Raw genomic sequence first — 12,564 nt, 5'->3', positions numbered from 1 at the left:
AACGTTGGGTACATTAAGTTCACAAAGCATCACAATATCCCCTGAACTTAGTTTCTGATGTTCTCGGTAAGATGTGATCACCATCAGCTGGAGCAGAGCCAAGCCACTGCCAAAACACATTAATGGTTTCTCTAAACTTAGCAACCACTTCAGTCCATGCCGCTCGAGCCTTTTTTTTTTTTTTAACTAATACAAAATGTGGGTCAGGACCACAAGCATCTAATGAGTGTATTGTCTGATGGTGGCATGTTAATTAGTCAGCATTCGGACATGGACTGGTACGTCCAGTCCTTGGCAACGCGTGCTGTTGTATCAGGAAATTCAAAGGGAAAGAATTGGTTGCATTACAAGACCAGAGACTATGTGTTCACCCCATTCAGCAGGGTGCAGTTAGATACGTAGAAGGACATAATGTTCTGATAAAAAGGAGCAGATAAACGCACACAACGGGTCATTATTTGGGATGCAGTGTGACTCAAGGAATACACAGACGACGGCCTAGTTGTGACTTAAGACATAAACTGGCTTGTGTAGCAATCTAGAATGGTACAAAATAAAGGAGGAAGGAAATCAATTGGGTGCATGTAACAAATCACTGCCAACATTAATTGATATTATGCATAGAACATTTGAAAAGGAGCTCAATGAAAGAGAGATGAAACAAAACTATCTTAGCTGTCTTCTCCAGTCTAGTTCAGGGGAGAAAACATAAATTCTCTGATACAGTTGCACGTGTTTGCCACACACTTCGTGGCTGATGTACAACCTGGAATGCAATAAATTCCAGCATTCTGTCTATCAATACAGTGGCTCTGTGATCCACTGTTATTGTTGGGTGAGCTAAAGTTAGAATTCCACTCATACCACTCACGTTTCAGTGATTCAACATGGTATCTACAAAAATATTGCAGAACAGACAAATATAAAAAAAGATAAGCACTAAGAAACAACATAGAGACAGAAGAGGAGAGGAGGTAAGGTTTATGGCTAGACCATCAAACTTTCAAAATGTAGATGTTATAAATAGCTACTTTGGCCTGCTGCTTTTCCCATTCACATGTAATGTAGATACAACTTCCTTCTTACAAGTGATAATCTACAGACATTTAACAGACAGAAAATCGCATTGAATCTCTCAGTGATCATGATGATCTAACTGTACATCCTGAGAGAAGTATTTAATTGTCAATCTCACCTTAGTTATCAGAGTTCGGTACTCCTCAACCTGGTGGTCGTTATTATGGCAACCTGCCAGAAGCTGCCACACTTCCCCACGGAGAGCCTCAGGAATTCCACTCCGCACCAAAGCTGGTAGTTGTCTGGGACGCACCGACAAGTTCAAGTGCCTAAAATGAGAGAGAAACACAGTCCAAAAATGTCACCAAGGATGAAAAACAAAGACTTATCTTAAACAGTATATTAGTTTCTTTAACAATCTTTTATTTATACTCGTGATTGTAAATAACCAACAACTAAGGTTATTAAAAGACTGTTGAAATATTTGTGGATTTATGTTTGTGAATGTTTTGTATTCAACTTCTAACCATAACTAACAGCGTTGGCCTTCAAACATGACATGAAACGTATTAAGGTTAATTCATTTAGATCAATGGTCGGGAACCTACGGCCCGCAACAAAGGCGTCTGGCTCGTTGAACACTGACATCAGAAACCAAAATACCGTCACAACAAATCACACTTCGTTCCAATTTGGCCGTCCTGTTAGGCCGCTTGTAGTAGCATGTGAGGTGCCTTCACCCTCAACAGCAAGCCCAGCAATGGTGACTTCCCATGACGCTCTGCAGCCCAGTCAACCAATCACAGTTGTCGATCACTATATCATGGAATTCTGCGAGCAATGGAGTTTCATGCTACCAGGATGGAGCCTTGTCACATCAGACCAGTGAAGGTACAGGCATTTTGACATTAAAGTGATGAAATTTGCTGTTTTTGTCCATATGTATTTCAACATCTTCTTCCCACTTCGCTTCTGTTCCCAAGGCGCTGCGATGCTCAGCTGACCAGCTGTTGAGGCGGAAACATGTTGTAGCTGGTTGACTGGACTACTAAGCATCATGGGAACTATTAGGTCACTGTAACTGAGTTTATCATTGAGAGTGATGGGTATTGTGTAACATTGTTGACAGAACTATTGGCTGGAAAGGAGTACAGTAGTCACTGACGAAACAGTTTGTTGTCACCATTTCACAGAACCAGTCAGTATTGCTAGATAGACACCAATAGACGGGAAGAACAATAATCCCAGAGTTCATGCCTGTATTTTTATAATTTGAAGCTTTCACTTTTGCAAAGTCATCCACTATTTAATATACTGACTTATCCATCTGAATGAAGTGAAAGTGCAGCCCTCTTAACAGTACAGGTAAAATGTATGGACCCACTTGTCTTTATTCCTACTACTTTCTGCATTGTAAATGCATAATGAAGACATCCAATATACAGTATGAGGAAGGATATGTGGACAAATATTTGAGTCCTGAGTGGTTGTGAATGACATCCTATTTAGCTTTGGAGATAACTAGCTATTTTACAAAAAATAAAAAGAAATTTTCAACTTTTTGAATATGTAATTTTTTTTAAATCTATATTTGTTGGATTTTATTTTTATCGCATTGCCACATGAAAAAGGCAAAATTGACTTTTGGATAGATAGCGGTGTTCTCATCTGTCGTTTATGTTATTTACTTAACTACGCATCGCTTTTATTTTGTTTAATTTATTTATTAATATAGTATATTTCTAATTCAGTTTATGGTTTGTCCTGTGTGGTTCCTGCACAATTTGATTGGACAGTAATCTGGTTTTCTGCAGATGCTTTTTGTTTATCAAATTTAATAAAGCAATTATCAATGCTTCAGGTTCTTCCATTTTAGTATTATTACCACTGAATTTTCTTGTGACCAATGTGTATCCTTCTCCGAATATGTATAGTAAGACTATTTTTTGACACGGCTCTGTTTCTAGAGTCCTTGGCTACTGACCAATTTGTGTCTTTACACCTATACCTGAAAATCAATAAACAACAGTTGGAAAAAGAGTCACATCCTAATGGTATTGGAAGACAGAAATTAATGAATGTAACAGTACAGTAATTATTAAATGTGTAATGGCCGAGATGCCCGTTGACGGAAGTAGAACAGGAACAATGCTGCTGTCGTAATTTGAGTGTATGTGCTAAATAAATTAATATCCAAATAGTTATGATAAATGACTTCACGCTTTTAAATTACTGTTCCTGTCTACAGGTTTATCAATGAAGTCATCATACTTCCCAGTGAAAGACAATCTTCCTCCCAGTGTATTGAGTTATTCATCAGTTAGACTGCATGGAAAACAAGTGTCAAATGTTTTATCGTCTTCCTAGTTTGCACTTAAGAAGACCCCATTTAGAATTGGAGCAGCAATCTCACAAGTAACTCTCTTTATGAGCTTCTGCCGCACGCCTATTAAACAGTGTAGCATTATTTTAATGCATTCGTTATTGTACGGTAGTAAAAGTTCAGCTGTAGCTCAGTTTAGACTTGTTCCAAAGTGTCCTTTCGAAGTAGAGCTTCATGAGGAATGTTGGAGCTGGAAATATTTTCCAGCTCTTTTGTTCACATTCATTATTTGCATTTAGTATACACTGCAGGGCACTATAATACTTATGTTGGCGACAATTTCAGTTGATTAGTAGACTGAGCCGGAAGTCACGTTTTGTTCACACATTTGTGACACCCAAAACATCAGACTTCGATAGGGGAAAAATACATTTCTGCTAAAAGACTGATTTTCTTTTTGTATCAACGGGGATCAAATAACAGTGTGTAGCTCATAAACGCACAAAATATCAACTATTAATACCTCTTTTTGTGTGATAATGTCTTTAACTGCTATATATCTTATAATGCTAATGCAGAAAAAGAAAGAAAAAAGAGAACAGTAAGAATTTGACTGCTAATCTCTATTTTCAACATCATTCAATCATCAACTCAACCTCTTGTATGATTAGATTCACATGACACAAAACAAGGCGCCCAGTATCATAATACTTCGTGATACTCTGTGCAGAGAATTGGCAAAATATACGAAGTGCACGCGTCAGACAACGTGAAGCAGAAGACGTGGCAACTGAGGACATAAACTGGTTTGACATTTTAACTGTCAATTATAATATGTTTATTCCCACAAACGTGTCTCTTCTGATTCATTTCCCAAGTATTTAGTATGAAATAACATGAGAAGTATCATCAAACGATATGATCACAAAATAAGGTAATACTGATAAAAAAAAAAAAGTTTTGCCTGACTGGGAGCTCCAAACTTCCATATAAAACAAATATGAAATCATTGAAGGAACACACAATCTAGACCACTTTAAAATTTGAGATTCTTCTCTGCATGCATGTTGTGTACCAGGTTATGCAACACGTGGCATTTTGTGCCCAGACTTAAAAAGAAAAAAAACAAACTGGTGTGAATGGCTGTGTGTCCATGTGATGTAAGTAGTGCTGCTGAGGGGCACAAGACTGTAAAGGAGTTTTCTGTTCCAATCCTGCCTTCCTCCAAGTCCTGCACAACTACATCACCTCTGCTTAATCACGTCCGCCACCCAAAGGCACAACGCATGGTACAAACAAGCATTCACAGTCGCACACAATCGACTATCTGTACACAATCTTAAAAATAATCTTTTGCTGCTTTATTACGAAACACCCTCCAAGGGTGTGATGATGCAGCTCATGATGAAGGTCTTCACAGGTTGAACTTGGCATGTCAAAAATACATGTTATCAAAACCAAACAAGCTCAAACAAACCTAGATGATCTTGACTTTTCTTTTGACTGGGAGGTGAGACTTCTGCAAAAATATGCAAGTGAATGGGAACTCACCGCGAATCCATGACAGCACAGCTCCCACTTACTTCATCAAGGGGCCCCAATGAAACACATTGGTGTTATCTGTAGATCAGATTACCTGTGTTGCTGTACTTAGTACTTTGCCTCAACTGTCTGACTGTGGAAGAGTTTTCCAAAAGAGACATCAGAAGATGTCAAAACTTAATAAGAGGACAAGACTATTATTTTTATTTGTTTGCAGCAATTTATTTAACGCATGGATCATATCCAATACCCCACAATGTCATTTGTGTGCAATATTAACTGATCTGTAGAGTTAGGGGCAATTCTTAGCCAATTCTTAATCCTGAACCCAGTGTTTTTCACCCTATTTCTAGCCACGGCATCCTTGGTTCGTTGAAAAAATCCCAGGTCACACCACCAAAGGAACCTTGGCCAAAGCACGCTTGTGCTTAAAGTCCTATAAAAAATCCCTATTCATTTGAGAAAAACTGTAGCTACTTGGTTGTTAATTTTGCAAGGCTATTTGCAGAAACAAATAGCAGAAAATGTATTTGTTTCAAATGTGTCCAGAAAGGGGCGGGCAATAGGGCTAAATATATCATGATTTATTTATGTATTTACTTACTTTAAATTACTGTTTCGATTTTATATCTTCTCTTTTGCATGATTTTATTGTAGTTTTGAGTTTCTGGACAAATCCTTAGCATTCTTTGCCTGAACTTGCTTCATAAAAACAATTATTCTTTCTCTCTTCACATTTTGGAGCACATTTATTTTGTTGTGTACTTAGTTTTTCGCAAACCTCAAGACCACAAAGCAAACTTTGACAGTCCATGAGTATCAAGGTGCATGTCAATCAAAGTGAGCTGTCACGTTAGCCGTTAGCTCTGCGGTGCAGACTGTCTTCGGCGGTCCGACAAGGATCACTCCTTCCATCGTTCTGTTGTGAAAGGCACACATGACGCTCTCTCACGGCACACTAGTGTACCGCGGCACCCCGAATGAAAAAGGCTACCTTAACCCCTCAACTCCAGCTGATAAACCAAGTGTTTAGGGCTAAGCGTGACTCAGAAATGGGACAACCCTTAAATCCAGACAAGGCTGCATTATGCAAAAGCAGCATTTTTCTGTCAATTCGGAAGATGAGTGACAAGAGATCATAAAATAGAAATGAATGTCATTCAACAATGAGGTAAATAAACCATAAAATGGGCAAAGATAATACAATAGCTTTTGTTAGATTATATCACCATTAACAAATAAAACACATTCGTAGCTGGCTAAAAATATATGAAGAATTCTGGGTAGTATGGGCATTCTTCAATACTAAGGTACCAGGTGCCAGGGAATCTCAAAATTGAGGAAGATACTATCCTCAATCTTGCTCCTCAACTTAACTTCCTGAGAATTGGGACAGCCCTTGCACTTCACGGGAGCGTGCATTTTTGATGTTGAGGACTGAGGATGAGCATTAAGAAAGGAATTGGAATTCACCCGTACACAAATCAGAAGTTCTTAGCCGAAAACAAGGTTTTCTTTTCAGGCCAGGATGAGCTACTTAAAATGTGGCCTTTTCGCTGTTCTGCACTTAGTCATCCATCAGTTCAGTAAATGATGGTTGTTGTGGGCATTTTATCTCATTTCCGAGACTGCTTGTCACTGGAACATCTCACTGGAGGTTGTAGTGAACTCTGAAGCGCCGCTTCCACACCATAGATCTGGCATTTGCAGATCTACTGTATTACAGAGCAAGTTTCATTGACAGCAAGTAAACAAGTCATTGGTTTTTTGGCAAGGGATAGAGCACCTGGAGTACTGACTGGAAAGAGATTTGTTTTTTCGAAGCAATGAATGCAAGTGCTTGATAGGACTTTGGGAGTTACCATGAACCCACAAGCTACCCTGAGCTACCCTCAAATAATTCAATCCAACAAGATGAAAATGGGCAGCTCCGACTTGAAATGACAATTCAGTGTTACTACAGAAACATTTCAAGCAACATTTCACATGCTACCAACTGTATATGGTCTTTCTGTCATGATGTGTGTGTACATGGCTCGTGACAGCTTAATAGTCAAGTTAGCCAATGCCAATTAGCACATGGTGGGTTATGTTAGCTCAGCAGAGCAGACGTCTAGAGTGACAGTAGGAGTGAAAGCCTTCAAGGACAATAGAGGGCTGGGGAAGAGGGATGGGACACCTTTACAGAGTTGCACCTCCATTTCTCCTGATATCTTCAGGATGTTCAAGCAGACTGTCCTTTTGGTGCACATCCAATCTAGTACTTTTTTTAAATTATGGCAAATACCTAAAGCACCTCAGCCCTGAGCCAGTCTCTACTACCAGTGGCACCAAATAGTTTACTTTAGAGCCCTGTTCTAGTAGCTGACAAAGTCCATTTTGCTTTTTCCAAGAGGCCAATTTTTGAAGTAATAAAAGCAAGATTGTGTTCAATAAAGCAACCATGTGGATTAAAAGTAATACCACTCACCACTTGGAGAGCAGGTCTCCCCAGGTCTCAAGGATCTTCTCTGCACACTCCTTGGAAACGTCCCCGGAGCCACTTAACAAAGGCTCATCATTATCTGAAGAAGGACACATATGTCAATGAAGAAACATAAAATATCACATTATTTACTTCAAAGAGTGACTATTATGTGAGAGTCGTTGAAAGATACTAAGTAAATGTCAGACTGGAAACTTTACCTCACACTTTCGACCAAGTAAATGGTCCAAGTCTTTATTTTTGTTTGAATGTGTTTTATTGCATTGGTCAGTTTTGATGTATTGTCAATATGAGAGTTGCCAATAGAGATGCACAACGGGATGACCTACATTGATGACCAGGGATCCATACTGTGAGGAAACTGAAAATGAGGATGAGTATGTAAACACAAAGACTTTATTATAGCAAAAATGCAGAGGACAAACAGATGAGCATGACTTCCCTGCTACTGCAGTTAAAATTAAATACCAAAAAAAGAAGAGAAAAAAAAAACACTGCTAGCTATGCACTCCTCAGAAATCAGAACAAGCAGTTCTGCAACACAGCATCTGATCTACCACGGGACACTGACTCCTGCAGACCGCAAGTCTAAATTTGGTGCAGCCAAAGAAGAAATACTTGCACCCCTTTCATTTCGGTGATTGAGGCTAAAGACAGTAAATGCCTTTTTAAACAGTTATCAAAAGATCAAGGTACTTTGTGCCCTGTAAAGTATCACATCTGCATGATTCCAGATATGTAACATATGCTGCAGGTGATTATCTCTAAGGTTAATTTGTTCACCTTCTCACTCTGGAATTCTTTTAAAAATCCTTGATAAACACTTTAACTTTTGGCAAAACATGCTGATAAAGGGCATGAAGACCGCTGTGCTTGCCTCTCAGTTATTCATGTCTAGATGGAATTAGGGTCATCTATGTGAATTGTTAGCAGACACCATAAAACATAGGGCATTAAATCAATACCTTCCTCTTCGTCATCCTCAGGCGGCGAGGGAACCATGGCACCGGGCCCGCTGGGAAGAACACCAGGACAGGCTGTTGTCTTCCTCTTCTCTCGCTCAGTCTCACTTTCTAAACTGACCACCTCATAAAGTGTGTCAGAGGATGGACTCTTGCGTTCTTTACGTTCCATCTAATGAGAAATGCAGTCAGTGGTAGATGTTAATACACACATGAAAAGCTCAAGCTCAGGCTTAACATACCTGTCTGAGTTTAAGGTAGAAGGTCTCAGTGTGGCTGCGCTTGCTGAATGGCCAAAACAGCCTGTCGTTTGGAGCACAGACTCTGACTCTCGTTTCCAGCAGAAACCGGACCGGCTCCTCTACCTCAGTGATCACCAGGTCCACCGCTGTTGTCATGTACATAAATTTATCTACGAAAGAAATCAGGTATTTTGAATGTTAATTTTTTTTATGACAACTGAATGTTCCTAAATTGAGTTCTGCCATTTAGCAACATAATAACATAATTAATTCAGGCCTGAGTATTATAGCCATGTTTTGTGGAAGAAGTGACAGAATTGTTTTCCTACTACTTGAAACAAAGTGGGTGACTATATATGCTAAAATCAGATTTAACCGAGTCCAAAGCACATATATCTTGAACAAGAATGTTGTGAAATAAGCACAGAATATTCCACCAGATACACAGTGACCGAAGCCAGGGAGAAGTTTTCAATTAAGAACAATTTGAACAGAAGCAACTGTCATAACACACTTTTAACAGCCTTTAGAGCTTATATTTGGATTTGTACGACAAGCTGGCACGCTAACAGCCACTGAGTAATTTATTTTTTTTTTTTTTCGGTTGTTACCTTTAGGTGTTTCCTCATTCACAGCCTGGAACTGAGGCGTGTTGGGGTTCCAGCTTCCTGTGATGATGTAAGACTTCCCGTCTGAGCTCTTTCCCATTGACTCCTTTGGGCATAAGTCAGGAAAAGTTAGCTAACTCCCAGAAGACCAATATATGTAAGTGCACCCAAATGTACGTCTTACCCACCAGGTCAAGAAGGTGCATGTCACTGTTCTTCACATTTTTCCCCGGGCTAAGAAGCAGGCCAAAGCACCTGCAATAGAGGGTGCACGCACACACACACAGACACACACAGACCAGGAGAGATAGAGAAAAAAAAGTTAATAACGCGATTATGTAAGGGTGCAGGACAAAAAAAAAGGACTGCAAAAGCGCAGGCACCAGACACAGAAAAATAAATCTCTCAAGAGTATAACTGCTGTTAAAACATCACATATCTGACTGAACTGATCCCCTAATGCGAAGCAGAAGATGGTGGGTATTAAACACAGCACTTCAATCTCCATCTTCTTCGAGTTCATCATACAATAACAAACCACTGTGAAAAGGGAAGTCCACAAAAATAGCTGTGGAATGTTTAAATTCAACAGATTTATTAAACCATGGAAAACGGGAGCATCAACCACCATCTTATGGTTGGTCTGGAACACATAAACCTGACACATCTGACTCAGCACTACTGAAACAAAGACTGTTTTCGGGATCAATTAAAGGTGCAGAATGACCTCTCCATTTTGAAGAGAGCTCAAAATTTATGTCGTTAAGCCCTTGTTTCGCCGTGCTAAGTACGGAACAGTATGAAAATTTAATGTCAAAATGATCAGTGTCGATGAAAAATAATAATATGCAAACAAATAAAGCACATGAAGAGTACAGCAGGTGCCTGAATTTAAAATGTCTGCTGTATGGTTTGTGTCACTGTACAGGATGAAGAAACGGCTCCAGCATCACAGGGTCAGACGCTGCATGTGATGTCATGAAATTGTGCTATTTCATTGTTACAAAAGCAGATCTATGGATAATATTTACAACCAAGAACAGCACAATGTAGCACGGATTACTCCAGCACGCTTTACAAGTGTGCTCAGCAAATGTGTGCAAAATAAGTCAGCAACGGCAGACACCAGATGAATGAAACAACTGTTGAGAGCAATCGCCTCAATGTTTGTTCATGTTAATCAACAGAGGTGCGACGTTTCTGTTGTTTTAACATACATATCCAACATATTTATTTTTTCAAACATTTTTTAAGAGCGTAACTTCCCACTGCGATGTCCAGCATCAATCCCGCAGGAGTGACCGCTTGGTGTGGAACTTGAACGGAGTGCAGCAATCCATGAAAACAATAAATTCACATGTATTTTGGGTTCAAACTGACTTACAAGATTGAAAGATTAAGATAAAATACTACTTACATTTTTTAAGGCAGTGAATGTTACAAAAAAAGGATCAGTGCAACTAACATTTGGGGATTTTATCTCAGTTCACCATTTTTACCTGCAACCATTACAACCGTATCCACTGCATCCCTAAAATGCTAAATTTATATCCCATATAATTGGATTAATTCCAACAGATGGAACACCAACAGAGAGGAGTTGATATATCAAACGAGTGTATGAGCCAACCACTGAAACATCTCATTTACTCATCGCCATTCTTTACCTTTCGATGGCCAGTTCTTTATTAGACGTCTGCTGAACATAGATGACAATCTTCTTGTCCATACCGGCCCGCAGCTTGAAGCTCTGCTTATCCTTGTCTTTGGCAACTGCACTGTAATTTCGAGAAAGGTCACAAATGTAAACATTTAAAATTTGGCCATACAAAGAGGGTTAACCTAAACTGATCTTAATTGAATGGAATGGTGACATTTAAAGAAAGAATGTTTTGACTAATCAAATTAAGATTAAGATTAAGAAGAAGATTAAGATTCCAAACATGTTCTAAATCTGGCTAACTTCCCCGTATTATAAATGCCGGAAAGAGAAAATAACTTTAAGACCGGAGCAGCACCATTTAAAACATTCATTGACACATTTTTCAGCAATAAAACGTGTGTTAAGACGTTTTGATGTCAAATTATAATAAATCTCTTCTTAGAACCTTACACATAACATGTCAGACATAACAAGCTCAAACTGGGAGCAACTTGGTGATACAGTATAAAACATGTGAAAGCAGTTGGGATCATGGGTCTGAAAACTGAACCATACATAAGAGATCTAATGAGGAGGAAGTATACACGGGCTAAAGATAGCAGCACATATTTGGAAAACAACATAATGATTGCTGTTTTCCAAATAAGCAACTCATTTGTACGAGTGCGGAAGTGACTCCAATTTTGGAAACCAAAATAATGAAATCAGGATGAATGATTGAGGGAGGCAGAAGAGCACTGCTTGTTTAGTAGAAACTTGTGAAAGTAAAAAAAAAAAGGTCAAGACATTCAACTGAATCTCTGACTGATTTGTTATTTATGCATGCACCAAGTTTGCCATGTCTGTGTTCACAAAAACTGAAAAGCAATTAGGCTGGCAGGATAAATAAATGAGTGAGTTCATTTCAAAAGATTATTTCCTATTCTTACAACTAGGATTGGAAAGAATCGAGAAAATCCATTATGACTAAATTTTAAAAATAGATTTTTTTAATAATCCTTAATTGGTGTTCAGCCATGTTTTTGACTACACAAAAAGCCAGAGTGAAGTTCAGTTTACAAGACAGGTCAATGAAGCTTGACAAGCTTCAAAAAAGAATGTAATATTCACTACTATTACTGTAATATAGCATGTATTAATTAATTAATAGTATTGGCGTTCATGTCAAATGTGATAAAGTAGTAACAACAATAAAAAGGTTACCTGAAAGTACCCTTGCCATCATCTTCCTTGACTTCCAGGCTGACAGTGAAGGTAAACAAGTCACTGTCGGGCGTGAGTGGAGCCGCTTGCTGTGATGACAACAGTGCCCTCTTTGCAGACCGCCGAAATGCTGTCGCGAAGCTATACAGAATACGGCTCACCTACCACGGCCAAACAGAAACCAAATTAATAAATGGAATATGTCATATAATATACATACGTATACATTTGCATATGGAACACTGCGCATTAGCACTTTGAGTTGATTCAGAACCCCAGAAGCAGCATTTATTTAGAAGCCTAAAACAACCAGGAAAAAACAAACAGGAGGTTCTGTGTCCTTGTCATGACAGAGGTAAGACTTTTTGGACAACTATGTCATGGTTCAGTTGTAAGAAGCTTTACCTTTTACCCCCAGCAGTGGCAGACATGCCAGATAAAAGTTCTGACTGTTTACAATCACTGCATGCAAGTTTCTACCCACTGTGGAAAATGTTCAAGCTTTCCATTTTAGCAGAA

General features: G+C 38.9%; 1 protein-coding gene across 3 annotated transcripts in view; it reads right to left on the bottom strand.

Moving 5' to 3' along the window:
* Positions 1-12,564, bottom strand: part of LOC128758121 (rab GTPase-activating protein 1) — a 54,078-nt gene that overhangs the window by 29,538 nt on the left and 11,976 nt on the right. For all 3 annotated transcript variants that reach the window (XM_053863963.1, XM_053863971.1, XM_053863980.1), the window contains 8 exons: positions 12,046-12,206; positions 10,847-10,957; positions 9,368-9,434; positions 9,183-9,285; positions 8,572-8,741; positions 8,333-8,501; positions 7,353-7,446; positions 1,196-1,346 (listed from right to left, as the gene is read on the bottom strand). In XM_053863963.1, coding sequence (XP_053719938.1) covers positions 1,196-1,346; positions 7,353-7,446; positions 8,333-8,501; positions 8,572-8,741; positions 9,183-9,285; positions 9,368-9,434; positions 10,847-10,957; positions 12,046-12,206 — 1,026 coding nt within the window. The remainder of the gene's footprint in view (positions 1-1,195; positions 1,347-7,352; positions 7,447-8,332; positions 8,502-8,571; positions 8,742-9,182; positions 9,286-9,367; positions 9,435-10,846; positions 10,958-12,045; positions 12,207-12,564) is intronic.

The sequence above is a fragment of the Synchiropus splendidus genome, chromosome 1, assembly GCF_027744825.2.
Source record: "Synchiropus splendidus isolate RoL2022-P1 chromosome 1, RoL_Sspl_1.0, whole genome shotgun sequence".
In the NCBI taxonomy this organism is placed as follows: Eukaryota; Metazoa; Chordata; class Actinopteri; order Syngnathiformes; family Callionymidae; genus Synchiropus; species Synchiropus splendidus.
The sequence above is the reverse complement of the archived record's forward strand: the minus strand, read 5'-3'. Positions and strand labels throughout refer to the sequence as shown.